A 22,568-nucleotide genomic window follows, 5' to 3' on the forward strand; every position below is an offset into this window, starting at 1 on the left:
CCTCCCAACAAGAAAATTACCAAATTAATACAAATAAATAAAAAGTATTTGAACCCAGGTCTGGAATGAGGCAAGGCCTTTCCCACCCTCCACTCTTCCTCCTACACGTCCTGTGGCCGCGGTCAGCACGGTTCACCCCTGCACCCCGGAGTCGGACCACCGGCGGTTGGGCCACTCCACCACTCCACACCGGATTAGCGGATTACACGGCACTGTTAAAGGACAGAATATTGGCCTTCCCAGACTTCCCCTATTTTCCCCCTGTCCTGCCAGTGCCTCCCTGCTGCTTCACCTTTCAAACGATCTTTCCCATGACTGCACACAAAGAGGAACCGTTTAAAAGAGAAACTCTTCCCCCATACACACACACAGCACCTTCCCTTCCGTCTAGGTCTGGGCTCCTTTATATTCCCCACCCGACCACTCACTCTACTCTGCAGGCCCTGCCCCAGTCACACAGGTTAGCCATTACATTAGTCATTAGCATGAGAAAACACTATGCAGAAAAAGTCAATTCACTCAATGAACTAAGGAAGGCTGGGAATTTGAGGTCAGTGGCTTTTTGTGTCATTGACAGAGAATATTTTGCATGGCATGTTGAGATGACATGATGGAATGGTGAAGTGTGTTTAGCCAACCTAATAAGCTGTCTAGCTGCCTGGCAGTTGATTCTCTGAAACAACTCGTTGGCCCAGGTCCATTAGAGCTCTGAGCCCTTTCCTTAGCCATTCACTGTCCACAGATCTGACAGGACGTTTCGATAGGTAAAAGTAACATGATGATCTTACACCAAGCCACGTAAAGCGAACGTGGAGCTAACATGAAGCTAACATGAAGCTAATCTAAAGCTAACATGAAGCTAACGTAAAGCTAACGTGAAGCTAACGTGAAGCTAACATCACGTTGCATTGACATAAACAGCTCTTTTCAACTTTATGAAGAAACAGGCAAATTAACTACCTCAATGTTATTGGAATTCCTTACGTAAACTCATTACATACAGCTATCTGCTGAAAATGTTGGGATATAATAACAGAAAACACATTCTGAAATCAAAACTCCTGTGAGTGATAGATATTGGCTCCAGATTAAAGCTATCTATCGTGGGTTTTTTAAAACTACTAAGTCCAAGAGTGAATGAATTCTCATGAAAATATTCCCAAAATCTCCTTCTTCCAGCCAACAACTATGTTTACCCTTGGAGATCCCTCTATTCCTTTCCCTGGTCCTTTGCATATCAATGAACTGCTTAGCGTGGAGTCAAGAATTAGCTTTTCCTCCTTTTCATTTCTGCACTGAGCTGCCTGTCCGTCACACCGAGGGAAGACAGTCAACCTTTTTCTCCTGATCCCCCCCCCAACTCCTGTTTGTGAGCCACTCTGAAGCCTGGCATTCCAACTATGCTTTATTTAAGAGAGACTGAAAATCCCCCACAGTGCAACCTCTCGCTGGCGGCCAAGATCGGCTAGTATTAGCCAGACAGCTGAGACTGAGACTAGCGGCCCACTCAGCGCTGCAGCCCTGTTTAGCATGGACTGGGTAGCTCCATCAGCCCAGGAAGTTGGAGGCTTTACAGGCCTCAAAATGGCCGAACTGAACAGGCTCTTCAGCACACCTGTCAGTAGGTAGAATGGAAGCAAACTTTAACCTATCATCGAGGACAAGAGGACATTGTTTAGCTTCGCTAGCATCCTAATCCTGCATGAATGGCGTTCGAACGGAAGATTTGTGGGACGATCTCTCACTCTCTGTGTCTGCATCCCAAATGGTACCCCTTTCCCTACATAGTGCACTACATTTTACCAGGGCGAATAGGGCTTTGGCCAAAAGTAGTGCACTATATAAGGAATAATGTGCCCTTTGGAACGCAGACAATATTGCGTGGAGAGAGAAGTCTCTAGACTGAATTAGTGCACATACTTGGGCAGGGCCTGTGGACAAATGAATTTGTCCTCCAAAACATGTGTCACGTCCTGACCTTAGTTCCTTTTTTATGTCTCTATTTTAGTTTGGTCAGGGCGTGAGTTGGGGTGGGCATTCTATGTTTGTTCTGTGTGTTATAGTTCTATGTGTTTGGCCTGGTATGATTCCCAATCAGAGGCAGCTGTCAATCGTTGTCTCTGATTGAGAACCATACTTAGATAGCCTGTTCCCACCTGGTGGTTGTGGGGAGTTGTTTTTTTGTGTCTGTGTTTTCACCATACAGAACTGTTTCCATTTTCATTTCTTTCCCTCAATTTGTTATTTTGTATTTTTCGTGTTCTGATATAATAAATGTATCATGGACACTTACAACGCTGCATTTTGGTCCGATCCTTCCTACTCCTCATCAGACGAAGAAGAAGTTTGTTACAACGTGAAAGAATGATGATTTGTCAAATAAAATGATCTTATTACGCAGAGACGTAATGAACTGTTTCAAAGGAATCTTTGATTCCCCTCCAGGCACCTGTAATGGTATTCGTTTTGGAAAAACAACAGTGTTTGCGTTGCGAGTTCAAAGCACCCGTTGTCCAACTCAATATCGCCATTGTAGGGTGAATGATTGGAGCAGACAGGATCAATGGTAACAACATGTCCATGTCTTTTCTATTTGGGCTTGTCTCTCTCTCTGGGCTGGGTGGAGGAGGGAAGATGGTGATTATAACATGTGTCAGCCTCACTAGAAGGACCAGGGGAACATCTTCATGCCAAAAGGCCGCTTGCGAAATTCAAAGAGGCCCAAGAACCCGTCTCCATTCACCGTCCATTATGAATTATGTAAATGTAGTGCTCCCTGTGCAGATTCTGTCACAACAATGGCTCCTGGGAGAACACTTGATGTTTGCTCCAGGGAAGTATTGTTCCCCTCCAGAAGAGGAGGTTCAGACGGGAGATGGGTTTATTGTTGAAAGTTGGGCCCTAAGCTTTGGCGGTTCCCTCGCTCTATCCCCTCTCGTGTACCCCCTCCTTCCCCTCCTTCCCCTCCTCCCTCCTTTCTACTAAAACCAAGTCTCATTTGTTTTTTTGGGGAGGGATCTTGGTACGACGCTGCACGGTTCGTCCCAGCCACGCTTCACGCTCAGTCTGTTCACGTTTTGTTTAGGTCGACATCAAACAAGGCTCCCCCTTGTTTCACGTAACTGCAACACAGAGTGGTTTAGCATTATTGAGTATGATGGGTAAAGACAGCTCCCAGTTCTCTCACCAGTCTCTCCAGTCTTCAGATCTGCCTGACAATAACCAGTTATGAGTTCTGCACAGCATGCGTCCTTTCTCATGCAAGCGTGCCCTGAAGGTTCAGGCCCATAGAGGCTAAACAAGGCCAATTAATCGGAGCAAACATATCAGGACTTGAGCACAAAGTTAAGATGGATCCTGACACACAACGTACTGTATGCAGTAAAACACTAATATCAGTAACAATAACAGACAAACAACATACCACTCAATTATATAACCGCTAGCCACTGTTTGTATTCAGAGCTAAATATCGAATCTGCATTTGGGGAAACAGCTCCACTGTTTACCTCAGCGCCTTTGTTATAGTTTTTGTTTTGTTGACGCATGCAAAGATGTCAGAGGGAAAAAAACTGTCTTTGTTGTTTGCAGTTACTTCTTTATTATTGGAATATTCCAAACGGATGTGGAATTTTCACCATTAAGGATTCTAGCTTTAAGGCAAAGATTAGCCCTTCCCAGCTCCTGCTATGCATGTTGGTACATAGTGCAGGATGTCACAATAATTATGGCTGGTCCTAGACAACTTTAATCCAACATTGTGCTGGGAGTGGTAGATTCGAGGGGTGTCTTAATCTAATCCAATGGATACATTTTCAATCTTGGTTTCAAATCCTTAATCCAAGATTGGAGACAAGCAGGAGGTCATATGTGGATTGAAGGGAGGGGGTCTGTTGAATGTAATCCAACAGTCAAATTGGCCATCCTTGGTTTCAGTGACAAAATGTATGATTACATAAATAGATGTTATACTGTCCTTTTCAATACTTAATAGCTATGAATATGAAGCGATAATGTTCAATGAATTCCTAATGTTAAGCAGGATAATTAAGGGACTGTGTTGCAAATACACCAATTATTTAAAACTACAATCAGCAATCAACAATAACAAAGTGCTTCCCTGCCCCTGTTTTGGGAAAAAGCTTAGGGATGTGGCTGGAGAAATGAATCACACTTAAATTCATAGAGAGAGCTATGGATGCAAGGACTGGCCATCCATGATATCAACATTATTGTTTTAATCATGTTATGTTATATAGTGTATGTTTACGAGTAAAACAAGCTTATATTTTGGGATCTAATGCAGTATGACAATTGAACTAAAGCTCATGGGGCATTTATAAGTTATATTCTCTAAGAATACATGGGTACATATCATTCATTAATAGGTCAGAAATGGACGTAGCAACTGCTGATTGCCCCTTTAAGGTTGTTTTGAGGTGTTGATTTCAAAGGCATGATCTGGATCTATTCCCACCCTCTTCAACTGTAGTACTGTGATAGGTAACAGTCAACAAGTGAGTAAATGTTTGGCCAGGTAGGTTGATATCCTGCTATCCTCCAGGTCATTCTATTGAAGGCTACAGGAGACATGGCTACAAGGCTCACCTTGTTGGGACAAAAACAATGACGTTTACCAGACCACCTCACATTCGTCGTGGTGTGTGAGGTCAACTGTGGTGAGAGAGTAAATAATGCCCGCTAGTGTTCTCAAGTGTCGAGGCTTAAGTACGATCAACCAAACAAACAAACAAACTAAACAAAAAGGTTCAACTTTGGGCATTGACAGCATTTCTCTGACTGAATATTCAATTAAGGCTGACAATAGCTTATCAATAGGCACTTACAAAAAAAATATATACATAAATCTTTCCTCACAAACCTGATCTGAACAGTACTGTACTACCTAATGACAATGGGAAAACATATTTTGAAACATCAGTCAGACCAGTCTAGTACTGTATAATGTTATGTCAGCAGCAACTCACAGCCGGTTCTCACACATCACTCCTTCCATGACTAAACAGAGAGATACGTCTGCATTGTGTTTGTTCCTCCCACACCGCGTCTCACAGGCATGGTGGCTGTATCCAATAGGGCACACTATGCACTACTATTTGTGCAAAAGTTGGGCACTATATGGTGTCTCACAAACGCCACCATGTTGGAGCCCACAAACACCAGCCAGCCAGCATGTGGTGAAGGGCCTCATTCTCTTACTCAGATGGACCCCCTTCCTGGAACAAATTCACCCAGGCCTTACCAGCGCCCATAACCATAAATCTACTCACTGAGAGGAACAGAGGCAGAGAGGGGGAGAAAGATGGAGGGGTAGAGAAAGTGAGCGAGAGAGAGAGAGAGAGAGAGAGATAGAGAGAAAGACGGAGAGAGACAAGAGAGAGAGCAAGAGAGAGGTGAAGGGAGAAAGAGAGAGAGAGGAAGGGAGAAAGAGAGAGAGAGGGGAAGGGAGAAAGAGAAAGGTGAAGGGAGAAAGAGAGAAAGAGGGGAAGGGAGAAAGAGAGAGGTTAAGGGAGAAAGAGAGGACGGGGGAACACAAAAACACAAAACATCCTACAAATCTTCACTCTGAGTGTGGTAGGCCATTAAAGTCTACAAACCAGCACAGAGCAGCCAGAGGATGGCCACCCGCAGCCTGCACGCGCTCACACCGCACAGGGCGCCTCCTTCTGCTTCTTCTACAGGCAGACTTTACCCCTGTTCCTCCGCTCCCTCTGTTAACTCTATTTCAATCCACGTTTTCCCTCCGTGGAGGGATGAAAAATTCCAGCCATATGTCACCTCATCCCACACTTCAATCCCCTACTGAGAAGTTAATCTGCAGAACCACCTCTCGCATGGTCGTTATACGTGATGAGGTCAATGCCCTGCTGGTTTATACAAGACCAGAACAACAACAACAAAAAACAATTAAGCTAATGTAAGAAATCCTTTCAATCAGCTTATTAGCCATTTAGTGGAGTGTAGATCAATCAAATGTATTTATAAAGCCCTTTTTTACAACAGCCAATGTCACAAAGTGCTATACAGAAACCCAGTCTAAAACCCCAAACACCAAGCAATGCAGATGTTAGGCTATGCTTCAAAAGAAGCCTGTAAAATCAATCAGAAACAACATTTACTGACTTTCTCGTGTTCTGGTCTGTGGTTCAAACGTGTGGTACATGCAGATATATTGTCTAACGGAGTGTCGTAACTGATGAAGTCAAGGCAAACCATTCTGGAATAGGCTAGGTGAATTCACAGTGGCTTAAAATACGGATCCTCTCTCAGCGGCCATAAAAGGAGTTTTTTTAAATAAAGAATCAGCTGGAGATGCTTTACAGTGGATCTCAGACCCAACGGGGAAATCTCCAAACAGTGCCTCGCTCGCTACATCCATTCACACAGTCTGGAACCGCCAGTGACCAGACCATCAGGGGGATCATTTTAGGTTGGTATTTCACAAGGGGTGATTTTGACCACAAATCACTGAAAAGCATTTTGGGTTTTCTCAAAGGACCCACGGCAGAGACACTTTCCCACAAAGCTTTGGTATCGTGAAGGAGGGCTGCAAAAAAAAAAAAAGGGAAAAAAAGAAAAGAGATCTATTTTTCCTTCCTGCTGTACATTTTTACATTGAAACCAAAGAACAAAAGCCTGATAGAAAATGAACTTGTTTTTGAAAGTTGCTAGTTGAAGCCACAGAAAATCATTCCTACTGTTCCTCTAGTCAAGGATTATCACATGGGGGAAGAGTACAAATAGTAATTCCCAAAACCTTTCTGGAACGCTGCCATGAATTACTCCCATAGACAACACCAGACATATTAGACAGAGAATCTTGCTATGGACAGATGTTCTCAACGGCTACCTGTTAGACATCCAATCACACTGTGAGAAAATCATGTGCAGGAACAACTCACCCTTATCAGTAGCACTAAGTAGTGAAGTCGTCTAGTAACAAATGAGTCACACACAAATGTGTTCTAAACATGAGGGGGTGAGTCACACAGACGGGAGACTTGAAAAGGAGAAAGTGTTGAAATAGAAGTTTGACCGCAGCTGTGGTTGTGGACATAGTCCAGAGAAAATGTCAAATTAATGTTAAACACACACACGTAAACACATAGGGCAGTAAGTCACAAGGAATACACGCTTTAAATCCATCAATTAAAAGTGTGGATATTGTGACACAACTGGTGATAGCGAAATCCACCATGAAAAAGTGTAATCATATGCTGAGATATGTGAAGTATGTAAAGCTATAACAGGACTGGATCTTATAAAGTACAATACGACTGTTTATGATCTTTTCTTATCTGGCCTTATCTTTTATCATGCGTTTATTATATCAGTCATTTCTGGGATTACTGAGATAAAACATAGACACTTCAGCTAGTGAGGATGTACATACTAGACTACATTGCATCTCAGGATGAAAATCAAAGGGCTTTTCACCCTGCCTTTGAATAGCAAATACATGACCAAACTCTACCTCTAAAACCCCACTGCTCTTTACAGTGCCTACCCCTCAAAACATTCTGCAACGGGGGGCAGAAAATCACATTTAGCTGATCAGAGGGACCGGGACCCCCATCTCTAAGGCATGTTGTGGTACAGCTTGGGGTAGTGGAGGTCTTTAATCCCTCTGCATGGACTCTGTCTGCTCTGTGCCCCACAATGTGTGTGGAGTGTCTGTGGAGGGTCTCCTCTTACACACGCACACACACACACACACACACAAATACACACATACACTCTCAGAACCCCTATGTGCTCATTGCTCAAAGGCATTCCCTGTCCAATGTAAGAATGATTAATTTACTTTTCCTCTCAAATGAAATGGAGGGTCAAATTAAACTTCAATGGAACAGCAGAACCTCACAGTAATCTTGAAAGCACTCGAAACAAGAGCAATAATTGATTTGGTGCTTTTATCTTTTATGTCGTCTGAATTGGGAAGCTCACTGTTGGCCCGGAACCTCTCAGTTTGAGGTCAGAGAGAGATTTAAAATTAACGAGAAGAAAATTAAACTCATGGAAAGAGCTTGGTTGGCTAAAGTACAGACCAATCAAGTCAACCATCCAGCAGGACGAAACAGGCCTAATGCAACTATAGTGTGACAAAGTCTGGTTCTAATTTACATTTTTACATTTACATTTTTGTACATTTAGCAGGTGAGCTTATCCAGAGCGTCTTACAGTAGTGAGTGCATATATTTTCATGTTTTTTTTACATTTTCCATAATTCACAATGTTTTAAAGAGACAGGTCCACGATGTTATTCCAGGATATTGTAAATCTCGAAACGAAGGGAAATTAACTTTTTATCTCTAATTCCACCATTCATTTGTGACGACAGGAACCATTTTAAATGGGGAGTAAAGCAACTGTCAGCCATATGGACACCAGTGACAGCGTCGGCTCCTATAGAGGTTATCACCACCCTCCATTGACCCCCCCCCACCCCACTCCCTCATCTCATCACAACAGCCCCCATCATTGGCCAAAAAACATTTATAGATATCAACGGTTCAAAGCACTACTATTTGGCAAATAACACACTTCACAAAATGACTTCACAAAGAAAATCACCCAAAAATCACAATTTTACACTTCAGATTTCTTGGTTTTTTTTAACAAAGTGTCCACACATTTAGCAACTGTTGATCTAAGGCACTGAAGCAACAAGTGAGCATTTGTTCTGCTGGAATGCAGGGTATGCAGAGAGAGAGAGAGAGAGGGAGAGGGAGAGAGAGAGAGAGAGAGAGAGAGAGAGAGAGAGAGAGAGAGAGAGAGAGAGAGAGAGAGAGAGAGAGAGAGGGAGAGGGTGGATAAAACTAGCCTACAACAGAGAGGCTTTTTTTCCCAGAAGTTTTTTTCCCACCCCTATCAAAATGATTAGCTGTGCCTATAGCAATGGCCAACATGGTACAGGTCAATATTGATACAGCAGTTAAAGATACACTCAGGATCTCCACCAATAGTTTTCACTGGGGAGAGACGGGGAAAGGTAGCTGCCGGACTGAGAGGCCGGAGCTAAGAAAGGGGGGGAGAACAAAGGATTCTTAGAGTATGAACAGTGAACATAAAATAAATGATAGGAAAGATACTGTATGTGACGTGAGAAGAGACAGAGACACAACTTACATGTGTTTTGCACAAAATACCATGAACTTCAGAGTACCATGAGGCAGATGCTAAATTCAGCACACAAAATAATGCCGTTCAAAAGAGCAAATTGGGTTGCATCAATTAAGAATGTTTTCTGTTCAAAAGACCTACCTGTATCTAAGTGTGAGTGAATCTTAAGATAATGCCAGGTAGACTAAATTCCCTTTACATTCTAAGACACGACCACAACTACCACTGTGTGCAGATCAGAGCTTGCCTGTAGCTGACATGTGTCTGATTGAAGAGCCAGTTGGTCAGCGTTTAAACTCAGACAGATAGGCACTGGTGGTCAAGGCGTCTGAAAGCAGCCCAACCCCAGACTAACAGACTGTCCTGTCTGCCCTCTCAGAGTGTTGCTGAAAGCCTGGGTCACACCCCTGACAGGAGAGGCTTCGCATAGAGCATGGAGTTTCTCCAGTGGTCAGAAAAAACTCCTGGCCCTACCCATACAGACATACATATACACTGCCTCAGTACGCCAGGAGGGTGACGTCTTGGACCAAGCCTCCACACCGACATAGTGGTCTGTTAGCCTCAACACTGTACATCTATACAGATGCCATATCTCAGGGTTCCCCAACTGGTGGACCGCAGGCCAAATTTGGTCTGCAAGTGGTTTTAATTTGCCCCCACAAAAAATGTTGGACGTAAAAACTCCAGGAAATCAGCTCCAAGTGATTTAAATGTATGAAATGTGTTCCCAAGTATTCCCACGCACAACACGTGCTTGTGTACAAATCTTAGCAAGGTTCGAAATTATATGTTTTCGTCAAACATTATATCTGTTTGGGCTTCTTGCGGTCAATATGCAGTCTACAAATGATTTGTAATTATGTTCTGGCGCCCGGACCATCTACTTAAGAAAAACATTGGCCTGCGGCTGAATCTAGCAAATGATTCCTGCCAAATTTTAATTTCATCAGAAAAATGTTTACTTGTAGCATATTCAAGGTTTAAAAAGGCTTCTAAAGTTTGCAATTTACACTTAATAATGACAGATTTTCCCTAATGAAAAATGTATCAACTCCTACAAAAAAATGCACATGAATTATGATCCACAACAATTCCCATTTCCTGTTGCTGCATAATTATATTTTCCTGCTGTGTGACCCTAACTCAAATTAAGATACGGCATCTGTACATGACATGAGTTACACAACATTCTGAACAAGCTAACCTCAAACTGACACAGGATACTCATCAACATATAGAACAGATTCAGAGTATGAACATACACTTCTTCGTAAGGGGGAATACATTTCCCTTAGCGCCCTGCTCTCTTCAGCTTGATCAAGTCATTTTCCGTTGGGTGTTGTTTTTCTTTCTTAAATGGCTGACACACAGAACAACCATCATTCTGCCTCAGTGAGCCAGGAGAGAATGAGATAAACACCACACACCTGTCCTGTCCAGCCTATCAGAGCACAAATACAGTGCATTTCACCACAGTACACACACAACAGACTTTAAAAAGATCAAGAAATGCCAGGCTGCATCCACAAGGCATATCTAAACGGCATGAGCCGTCTATCTAACTGGGGGAAACAGTTAGTCCATTATTAACATGAAGAACAAAGAAAAAAGATCAGATAACAAGTTTGAGGAATACACATAATGTAGAATCACACAGTTTAACTAACACCTGAATTTATAGGAATCACATCATCATTTTACATATATAAAATAAATAGCTGTTTCTTGATCATGCTCACTAGCAGGGAGATTATATATTTAACCATATAGGCATCCTCCTTAACCATGCAAAATATCCTAATGAAGATAACATGCAACAAAGGTCCATTCTTACCAACGATTACACAATATATTGCACTCACTGACCTCCAAGACTGGTCAGAGCACCAAACGACAGTTGTGACACTGACTAGGACGAACCCCACAGAAGTAATCCCAACCGATTAATGACATGTCCCTCACAAGTGGCCATTGGACAAGGTCATGACCTCTCAGGATATGTAAAAAAAATAATCCACATTGTTAAGACATCATTTTGAAAGTCATCTCAAAGCCTGGACAATCAAAACATGCTAAAGCAAACCGAAAAAAAAAAAATATTGAAAAATGGTTTCACAAAGATTGGTAAAGTGAAGTACGTGTCCGTTGCCAGTCCATCCAAACTAAATCAGAAATGACTGCAACTGATAATCGCCATTTAAGGTGACATTTAAAAAAATGTAACTGAAAAACTGCACTAAAAAAAATCTTACTGGAGCTGGCTGTGGGGTTCCCCAGGGATCGGTCCCAGGGCCACTGCTATTCTTACATGGGAAAGTATATATCCAGCCAAAACTGCCAGTTATCTACAAGCATGCTAGTCTGGAGAAGCTACTGCTTGAGACAATGGGTGTCAGAATCACATCACTGACCGTGAATACAGAGCTCTGTTGTCAAGGTCCAAGAGTCCAGACCTGAACATTACGCTTGACTGTTGGGTCTGCTATGCTTTGCGTGGCAAGAAGCTGGAAAGGGAAAAAGGGAGAGGAGGTTTCCCTCTCTCTCCATGAATGGTCAGGGTAATGAGAATCACTAGCTTTTGTGAGGAACAGCATAGACAATACAGTCATAAATTGATAGGGGATTTAAATCACTTCCAATCATGCCATAAGCCAGTGATTCACAACAGCAGTGTGTTATTGCACTTTGCTAAAGCCCTGCCCTGCACTCCCAACGGCCAACAATCACACTTTGAATATGGTCAGTGACCCGAAACACAAATCATTTTGATATGATCAATGTCATGCAAGTTAATTTCCTCAAATCCATTTGTAGTGACTAGACTGACTCAAGTGCTGGTTTGTGAGCATGAAGATGAGAATGTAGTCATTAACATGTTTAAGTGCCATTAAACAATGACTGATCTGATTTTATAGCCTACTTTGCACAAAGCGACAAGAGCTAGATTTGGACACTAAGGCATAACGTTGTAATTTTAAAATCTGGTTCAACAATTACATGATTTTATTAGGGTTGTCAGAGTTACTCAGCTAAGTTGAGTTAACTTTTTGTAATTTTTGTGAACAATATATTTATTTTTACCCCTATAATCGCATTATCTGAAAGCATTCAAAATACACTGAAAACATCCAAATTACATCATCTATACAGCTAAAAACAATAATTCACTTTCAAAACAAGTTGACATTGAGGTTAAAGAAAGTGTGTTTACCAATTTACCTGATTTTACTTACCGTTAATTTGGACAAAATGAAGACATCAATATTCTTGTAATGCATTTAGTGTAAAAAAATCTTGAAATTACAGCTTAATTTTTAGAAAATTCTCAGTTTGCAATTAATCACAACAAATTCTGCAATTAACTAGATTACATTTTTTTTTAATAATGAGATTTTCCTAATTTAGCATGTTGTGGAGTGCATCCTCATCATCACTTCGCAGAGATAACTTCACCTGTTTTTATATCATACATTCCTTGTAGTTTATCATTCCTCTTCACTCGAACTTAATCTTTGTTTGAGGTAGCATGGGTCTCAGGCCCTCGCTTCTCTCTCCACTGCTCTGTATTCCATTTCCTAAAGGGCACTTTTTCTCCTTTCGCAAATCTGCCCTTTCCTGTATTTAGCCTAACTGTGGCCGATTACTGGAATGCTTTCTTACAGTCACTTGTTATGGTTTCAGTAACCAAATTTACATAATGGTGTGTATATTGGGCTGCAAGCACCGCGCAATGTAGTTTATTAGCGTTAGAGCAAGGTCATGAACGTTGCCTCAGGTGGTTTCAATTCAAGGTTTGCTAACTCACTGTGAGATATTTCAAGGCATAGAAGATATAAGACTTAAATGTTTCCAATAGCTGGTGTGCTAGGTAGGTTTTAGGTTTGGCTTTGCAGCACAGACTGGCATTCTGAACTGGTTCCATGAACTCACTGACTTGGTTAAATAAATCAATGAAGCAAGCTGCATGGACAAATGTGTACTATGACAGCAATGCAAACTTGAATACCTGCCTGCCTGAGCATTTGTTGTTAAGACTAATTTGTATGAGTGACATAAGCAGGAAGTTCACCTCAGACAGACAAAACAAGTTCCATTTGTAGAGGACACCTAATTTTACCAGGCGGTGTCAGAGGAAGGCTCTAAAAATTGTCAAAGACAATTTAACTTACTCATTGTGTATTTATTCCTACTGTTATCAATTTTCTATAATTGTCTATTTTTCTCTCTGCATTGTGGGGTAAGCATTTCACTGTTAGTCTACACCTGTTGTTTACGAAGCATGTAACAAAGACAATTTGATTCAATGTATTATTATTAAGTTATTAGTGAATTACCTACAATGAAAACCAAAATACATTTTCAATAGGTCATTTGTGAGGTCAAAACTGGTAATCAGTAATTGTGACATATATTGACCTTAGGCTTAAATGAACCAGCACAACCCTGAGCAGAATTTCCTCTTCCCCATGTTGATTTATTACTTTGATCAGTGAACCGGTGACCGCTCCACTCAGAAGTCCCTCAAGCTGAAAAACACCAGTCACAAGTCCTGACTCTCCAAAACCCTGTCTGATCCAGCCAGGTCAAGCACTCTGCCTGACCTCGCTCTCCTCTCCAGACAAAGGCTGAGATTCCTCAGAGGCCTGGACGACATGGCACTGCTCTACTGGGAGGGAGGAGAGGGGTACCACCACATCCATCCAACCCCCCTCACAGACAATCATTACCCAGGAGAGGGATTAGCGAACCTGGGTCTGGTCCAAGCCAAGGGCCCGACCCAACAGCACCGGCAGCACAGGAATGCAATAATCACACAGGCAAGAGCAATCAACCCCTTTTTAATCTGCATTTACTCTTCCATTTTAAAAGCATTTTCCCAATGGATTAGAAATGCACCACTTCAGATTACTGATGGGCTGAGGAGGAGGAACGACCATTCATTACTGGAGTACATTACACTCTGGATGGAAGCTGCTGTGAAAATGGGCCCTCTGAAGCCCTGGTGATAATTTTCATTATCTTATACTTCAGGTGTTTAATCTAAACTGGAAGTAATTCATTGTATAGGACCTACAAGGAAGACTGTATAGAATGTATAGGATAAATATAAGACAGACTCAGAGAGAAAACTGTTTTTTTTTGTTCATTCCACGTCCATGTCTATCCTACCCCACCTTCCCCCTACTCCCACCCTTCTAAAATATGTGGAGTAGAAAAGCTCAAATACTCCCCTCTATCTCTCTGTCTCTTTCCCACTGAGCCGGCCACAGAAGGAATTCCTCATCTGAGAGGTTCTGCGACGAATGACTACCTTCTGCTATATACTGTATGTCCAACAAGAACAAATGACAGCATAACGATATTTTCACCTTTGTTACTAGCTTCAACAATTTGAACAATACAAACAACATCTAGATAACAAGATAGACAGTGCCCTCTGTTATTATTGGGACACTGAAGCATTTTTTCTTCTTTGGCTCTATATTTCAAAAGTATAGATATCATAAGAATAACTATGAGGTAAAGTGCAGACTGTCAGCTTTAATTTGAAGGTATTTCATCCATATCGGGTGTTCCGTTTAGAAATGACATCACTTTTTGAACATAGTCCCCATATTTTAGGGGACCAAAAGTATTGGGGCAAATTCACTTATGTGTATCAAAGTAGTTCAAAGTTAAGTATTTGGTCCCATATTTCTAGCACGCAATGACTACATCAAGCATGTGACTCTACAAATTTGTTGTATTGTAAATAAATATTCTACATGAATGTGGATGCTACCCTTACTACAGATAATGCTGAATTAATCGTGAATAGTGATGAGTGAGAAAGCACAAATATCATACCCCCTTAACTTACAACTTAAGGGCTTGTAGTAAGCATTTCACGGTAAGGTCTACCTGTTGTATTCTCTGCATGTGCATGTGACAAATACAGTTTGATTTGATTTGAAAATGCTAACCTCCCCTGTTATTGTAATGGTGAGAGGTTAGCATGTCTTGGGGTATGATATTTGTGCGTCTGTAACTTTCTCACTCATCATTATTGACGATTCATTCAGGATGATCTGTAATCATGGTAGCATCCACATTCATGTAGGAATGTTTAGAAACATATTATATTATTATTTACAATAAAAGTGACTCCAAAATTACACAATACATTATTTACCATTCATTTATATTTGGCACAATCTGAATAATCTGCAACACAACCAAAACAAAGAGCAAATGCATCCAACAAATGTGTAGAGTCACAAGCTTGATGCAGTCATTGAGTGCTATAAATATAGGACCAAATAGTTCACTTTTTACTACTTTAATACATATATTAGTGAATTTGTCCGAATACATTTGCTCCCTTAAAATAGGGGGACTATGTACAAAAAGTACTGTAATTTCTAAACGGTCACCCGATAGGGTTGAAAATACCCTCAAACTAAAGGTGGCAGTCTGCACTTTAACATCGTAGTTTTGATTTCAAATCCAAACTTTCAGAGTAACCCAATATTTAGAGGGCACTGTATATAAAATAAATATAAGATGTGGTATGACACAGGATAGGTGCAGTGAAATGTGTGGTTTTACAGGGTTTATAAGGAAACGGATCGCGTTTTTCTACGCAAAGGTCACATTAAATCATGTTAGCGAGTGACAAAAGCAGCAGCTTTAAAAGTTTTGGCCACATTTTATTTGGATAGTCCGGATAGTCCATCTGTAGATGGACTATCATAATATCAAGAAACTATCTGTTGATAAGCAACAGCTTGCTAAGGTTATGGTTAGGTTTAAAATACAGGTTAGGATAAGGATTAAGGTTAAGTTCATTGCAAACACTAACCTCTAATACATGGGTTAAAGACTAAAATGAGGCCTTTAAGAGAGAGAAAGAGAGAGGGGGAGAGAGAGAGAGAGAGAGAGAGTCAGAGAGAGAGAGAGAGAGAGAGAGAGAGAGGGAGGGAGAGTCAGAGAGAGAGAGAGAGAGAGAGTCAGAGAGAGAGAGAGAGGGAGGGAGAGTCAGAGAGAGAGAGAGACAGAGAGAGAGAGAGAGAGAGAGAGAGAGAAAGAGAGAGAGAGCGAGAGAGAGGGAGAGCCAGAGAGAGAGAGAGAGAGAGAGAGCGAGAGAGAGGGAGAGCCAGAGAGAGAGAGAGAGAGAGAGAGAGAGAGAGCCAGAGAGAGAGAGAGAGAGAGAGATAAAAAAAGGGTCAGTGACCGCACTGCCAAGGACAGGCCAGGACAGAACAGAAACAGGTGGACTGGGGCAAATTGTGTACACTGCCTTTGACTGACACCTAAGCTAAACCGGGAGTTCCATTACACTACATTTCCCACAATATACCAGGGGATACATCCACATTCAGGCAAGCATTGTAACCATTCACTATCATCCCAATGATAATTTTGCTTCTCTAGTCCAAACTCTGAACTCACCTTTGGAGTGAAAAGCTTCCTTGAGGTGAAGTAAGACGTCGGCAAACTTGCGCACGTCGTTGACCAGCTGCATGATGTAGTCTGGGTCGGTGGTGCCGACAGGGGCAGGAGCATCCACACTGTCCAATCCAGAGCTGACGGAGCTGCTCTTGGCTCCTCTGCCACCCGTCCCCCAAGTCCCTGATCCGGTACTCGCCGTGGTGCCCGTACTAGTGCCCATGCCCGTGCCAGGGAACAACGGGAAGAAGTGGGAGTTGGAGGTGCGTGAGATGCCCAGCAATCGTTTGTTCCCTCCGCTGGTACCACCTCCACCACCGCTACTGCTGCCTCCACCACTGCTCTGCCTCAACATTCCAACCGCAGCCAGCATGCACTCCTGTCCAGGCCTGGTAGCCCCCTTGCCTTGCACCTGTAGTCCTGCCTGACTCTCTGCTCTGTATTGTTCAGATCCCACACTGCTCCAGACCATGGATGGATGATCCTGTGCAGGGAGAGAGATATGTGTTTAGAAAGACATGACCGCCAGCTAAAAGAAGAGGAAGGATCATGATTGATGAATAGCATCCAATATCTACACTCTTAGAAAACAAAAGTGCTATCTAGAACCTAAAAAAGTTATTTGGCTGTCGCCAGCAGTTTGACATACCCTTTTGATTCCAAGTAGAAACATTTTGGGTTCCATGTAGAACCCTTTCCACAGAGGGTTCTATGCTGAACACAAAAGGGTTCTACCTGGAACTAAAAAGGGTATTACATTTTAAAACCAAATAGGGTTCTCCTATGTGGGACAGCCGAAGAATCCTTTTGGGACCCTTTTTTTCTAAGATTGTAGGCACCATGAATAGACTTTCATACTGCAGCTAAACATCATCTGCTGAATTCTCCAACTAACCACTCATCAACAGCCATGGTCAGAGTAAAAGACTCAACTCTCAAAACAGATCAAACAAACCTTATAAAAGAAATAGGGATATGTCTTTCAGAGATGTGTCAATGTTGCATTTGTAAAACTGAAGAGTCCACTGATGTAACACTAAAAGGGGCAATAGTACTGGATCTACACTGAACAAAAATATAAACGCAACATGTAAAGTGTTGGTCCCATGTTTTATGAGCTGAAATGAAAGATCACAGAAATGTTCCATATGCACAAAAAGCTTATTTCTCTAAAATGTTGTGCACCAAATTGTTTACATCCCTTTTGGTGAGCATTTCTCTTTTGCCAAGATAATCCATCCACCTGACAGGTGTGGTATATCAAGAAGCTGATTAAACAGCATGATCATTAACAGGTGCACCTTGTGCTTGGGAAAATAAAAGGACACACTAAAATGTGCAGTTTTGTCACACAACACAATGCCACAGATGTCTCAAGTTTTGAGGTTGCCTGCAATTGTCATGCTGACTGCAGGAATGTAACCAGAGCTGTTGCCAGATAATTTAATGTTAATTTCTCTACCATAAGCCGCTTCCAACATAATTTTAGAGAATTTGGCAGTATCTCAAACCTGCCTCACAACCGCAGACCACGTATGTGTATGGCATTGTGTGGGCGAGCGGTTTGCTGATGTCAACATTGTGAACAGAGTGCCCTATGGTGGAGGTGGGGTTATGGTATGGGCAGCCATAAGCTACGGACCACAAATACAATTGCATTTTATCACTGGTAATTCGAATGCACAGAGATACCGTGACAAGATAGATCCTGAGGCCCATTGTCATGCCATTCATCCGCCACCAACACCTCATATTTCAGCATGATAATGCACAGCCCCATGTCGCAAGGAAGTGTACACAATTCCTGGAAGCTGAACATGTCCGAGTTCTTCCATGGCCTGCATACTCACCAGATATGTCACCCATTGAGCATGTTTGGGATGCTCTGTATCGCCGTGTACGCCATCGTATTCCAGTTTCCGTCCAATATTCAGCAACTTTGCACAGCCATTGAAGAGTAGTGGGACAACATTCCACAGGCCACAATTAACAGCCTGATCAACTCTATGCGAAGATGTGTCACGCCGCACGAGGCATGGTGGTCACACCAGATACTGACTGGTTTTCTGATCCATACCCTACCTTTTGTTTCAAGGTATCTGTGACCAACAGATGCTCATCTGTATTCCCAGTCATGTGAAATCCATAGATTAGGGCCTAATGTATTTATTTCAGTTGAATGATATCCTTATATGAACTGTACCTCAGCAAAATCTTTAAAATTGTTGCATGTTGCGTTTGTATTTTTATTCAGTATATTTTGAGAGAATGTGCTCGGTAACAAGGCAACCAGGCTCTTTCAGAGGCCTTGTCTGTCTCACTGAGTCTCACTGGGGTTCGGAGGCATAATGAGTGCTAGAGTGGCCCTCTTACATTAGGTTGGAGAAAAAAGGGAAGACAAATGAATGCAGGCCTAGCTAGCAGCACTCCCTATCATCATCTCAACATCACATCTCACTACCGTGGCGGTGGCTTATTGAGGCTCCGCACACCCTTCTTTACCAAACATTAACTTTACAGGAGACCAGAGAGAACACACACGCACACAAACATGCACATAACCACCAGACATGACAACATTGGATTTAAATAGAACATTTCTATTCAGTTTCATAAATCAGTTGTTTCAATGATTAGCCTACAGTATAACTCATATTGTAAAGAATCTGTAAATTACTGAATCACTCTCTGGAGTTAAAGACTAAACCAATCGGGAGGTATGGGGGCACAGCTTGTAGTAGGAATCCCATTAGGGACCATTTACTGGTCATCTCCATATCCCACTGTGACCACCACATGTTGGATAGAAAGACCCCAGTGCTTACCCTACTGGATTAACCTAAATCGACCTAGACTTAGTTTAGATTTAGATCAGCCTAGATATTGGGAACCATTATTATTAGACTTTACAAATCCCAAATCAGTAGGTAATTTATCAAGAAGAAAAAAACAGCATATAGATGATCATATAACTAAGTAAAAGTGTCTTGTTCATATTAACACATGCAAACTAGACAATCTAATAAACTTAGAATAATTATCATTAAATATGCATCACACTTTTCTTTCAAACATTGTAATACCTGTTAAATGACAACATTAGGATTATACAGTTTGTTTCTAAATAAATAACCGTTTAAATCATGAATAATAGTTCATTAAATTTATACATTATAGTTAAGGGAGTATTGTATTGAATTTGCATGTGTTCTTGCAGTATTATGAACACGTTTGTATGTATTATACACATTATTCTCATAATTATAAGTGGACAACATTTTACCAATTTTCTCTTAACGTTACCCCTGTATCTTTCATCCAAATAATCTGGCCTAGCTAAGAAATTCAGAAGTTTCTGCACCTTGTAGCCAAAAGCAATATTGTGGAAGCTATTCTGAAAATATAGTGGACCAAACTACCAAGTACTTCACACTGGAAGAAGTTAAGCTAAACTAAATATAGTTTACGTAACAAAAGTTACTTTGAAAAAGTAGTTCATAGGCCTACATCCAAGTCTGATGCCGAAAAAGAAAGGACATTATTGCCTACTTAAACCATATTGTCTCTTCTTTTTGCAAAAAAAAAAGTACTATGTGGTTCCAGCAGTTAGCTGGACATGGCACACAAAAAAAACAATTAACGTTAACTACTGAAAACACTACCAAGATTAGAATTTAGTTAAACTACCACGAAGCTACAGCAAAATGTAGTTAAATTACTAGTTGCACTGTAGTTCACTACTCCTCAGCACTGGCCAAAAGTCATTCCATTGCTGAGATTACGCGCATTTTATTATGTTTTGTTCTTTGTATTTTGCTCAATATCTAACCAAAATAACAACGTTTTCTCCGTATAGAAGTAATAATCTTCTTCACATCTCTAGGTGCCTATATGGATGCAATGGTTCACTCAATCAAAAAATGATAGCCGCCACATAGAAGTCTTTCATCAAATGCAGCAACCCACTCACCTGCTGTACAGTCCTGAAACATTGCACCTTCAAAACTCCCCGCTGTCGTAGAGTACAGAATCCAGTTATAGGTTATGTCTTTCTTTCCTAAACATCTGTGAATGACCCTTCTACAATAGTTTCCGAAACGGGAATTGTGGGATCGCCGCCGCTCAGCTCGCTCTCGGGCACGAAAGTCCTCCTCCTCTTTTCACGTGACACAGTAGGTAGGCTAATGTGTGATTGGTTGTTCTAGGCGTCTCGTAAAGAAGAGGTTTGGGTCCCCTGCCCGCAACAACAGGTGTCCAATATTTTTGATGCGTCCTGTACTCAAGCTGTAATCTTTCGGGTCTATGTCAATATTGGTATCGTCTCACTCAAACTGAACAATAGGCTTGGAGGGAGATAGATGCATTGTTTAATTTCCCCCAATAAAAACGAACATGTGTAGCCTATACACTGTAATAGGCCTGTATGGTTATGTGCATTGTTCCGTTAAATGCTGCAGGGCTACAGTAAAATGGTTGTATCAGTTGGCTACATTTAATGTCCATTCATATCAGCTAAAATAAGAATGGAAGAAGACTAGGCTACAATATGTATAAGAGTATGGTCTTGGCCTTGTCAGTATTTCTACCTACTCAGTGGCTGGGAATGCCACCTTGTGAGCAGAAGAAACAGTTAAAAGATTTTTTTGACCCAATCAATTCTATAGCCCTTTAATCCACCCAGTGGTAGAAGTGTGCTAACGCACTGCACTCATATCGTCCGAATAACGAGATTCATACGATATTCGAATTTGGATCCACTCTATTCCTATCCCCTGATGTTGGTGCCAAACTCAGACTGCACATTTTTTTGCTGTTTGTTTATGTTGTCAGCGTTTTGAAACATGATATTCCTACTTTTAGACATCTTCCACATTTAAAGGTATATACAAGATCACACACGTGGGTAATATGTTAATACTGTTTATAACAGTTTAAAGTTAGTTTACTGTACATATCGCTGACTGGATAATATATTTTTATTTTACCTTTATTTTACCAGGGAGTCATACTGAGACCAATGTCTCTTTTACAGGCGAATTACATAAATTACAGAAAATACACAAATCAAAACATAAATTCAAAATGCAAGCAGAAAGAGAAACACGGTCATAACATAAACCCATTCATCAGTAATAAGGTCCTCAGTCAGCTTTCTGAATGGCCCTACAGACGACAGAACATTTTGAAGATTGTTCCACAAATGAGGTGCAAGAAAACGTAAAGCTGATTTGCCTAAACCAGTAGAGACCAAAGACATTTCCAGAGTTAGCCATCCCTGAGACCGGGCGTGGTAACTCGTATGTCTACAGTTTAGTAATGATGTTAGGTACAGTGAGACTTTTTGTAAAATGGCTTTAGAAATGAAAACATAGCAATGTATCCAACCTACAGGTCATTAAAGAGGGCCAACCAACTGTCTGGTAGAGAATGCAGTGATGAGTACTAAATTGTCCCCCGTAATAAAGTGCAGTGCGCTATGATAAACTGTATCTATCGGCTTTAATGAAGTGGCATCTGTGTTCCTTTAGATGATGTCGTCATAGTCTAGGACCGATAGGAATGTTGACTGAATAATTTGCTTTCTACTATTTAGCGAGAGGCAGGACCAGGTTCTACAGAATAAGCTTGTTCTTTGGAATATCCTCATGTCGTATAACTATCCATGGGACTTAGAATAGGCTACACAATAGGGCCGAGCTGGATATTCTGATCTGTTTCTAAACCAAGGTCAGTTATTTGAACTATCCCCTCTACCCCACAGACCTATGCTCTCACTCGTCAGCAATGACACACTGCTCTCATTTGTTCCCTCCCCACTACCAAAGATGATCTATTATATTATCAAGTGACTGCTCTAACAATGGAAATACATGTCCTCAAAGATGTAAGGCAGGCGAGAGGAGGCAACACCAGGATGGATCATTTTAGCCAATAAAAGGGCAGATACGCAGGTGAACAACCAGTGGTGGAGAAAGTACCCAATTGTCATACAT

The 22,568-nt window shown here is 41.4% G+C and overlaps 1 protein-coding gene across 3 annotated transcripts in view; it reads right to left on the minus strand.

Moving 5' to 3' along the window:
• arhgap29a (Rho GTPase activating protein 29a) overlaps positions 1–20,765 on the minus strand; it is a 72,902-nt gene extending 52,137 nt beyond the window's left edge. For 2 of the 3 annotated variants that reach the window (XM_036935188.2, XM_036935187.2), the window contains exons 1-2: positions 20,546–20,765; positions 16,579–17,059 (exon numbers count right to left, since the gene is read on the minus strand). In XM_036935188.2, the coding sequence (XP_036791083.1) occupies positions 16,579–17,047 (469 nt within the window). In that variant the 5' untranslated portion in view covers positions 17,048–17,059; positions 20,546–20,765. Of the gene's footprint in view, positions 1–11,013; positions 11,317–16,578; positions 17,060–20,545 lie in introns of those variants that run through there. The other variant, XM_090189745.1, reaches the window with a different exon arrangement.
• Between the last annotated feature and the right edge of the window lie 1,803 nt (positions 20,766–22,568).

This window comes from Oncorhynchus mykiss, chromosome 11, assembly GCF_057628025.1.
Source record: "Oncorhynchus mykiss isolate SJ-2025 chromosome 11, ASM5762802v1, whole genome shotgun sequence".
Classification (NCBI taxonomy): domain Eukaryota; kingdom Metazoa; phylum Chordata; class Actinopteri; order Salmoniformes; family Salmonidae; genus Oncorhynchus; species Oncorhynchus mykiss.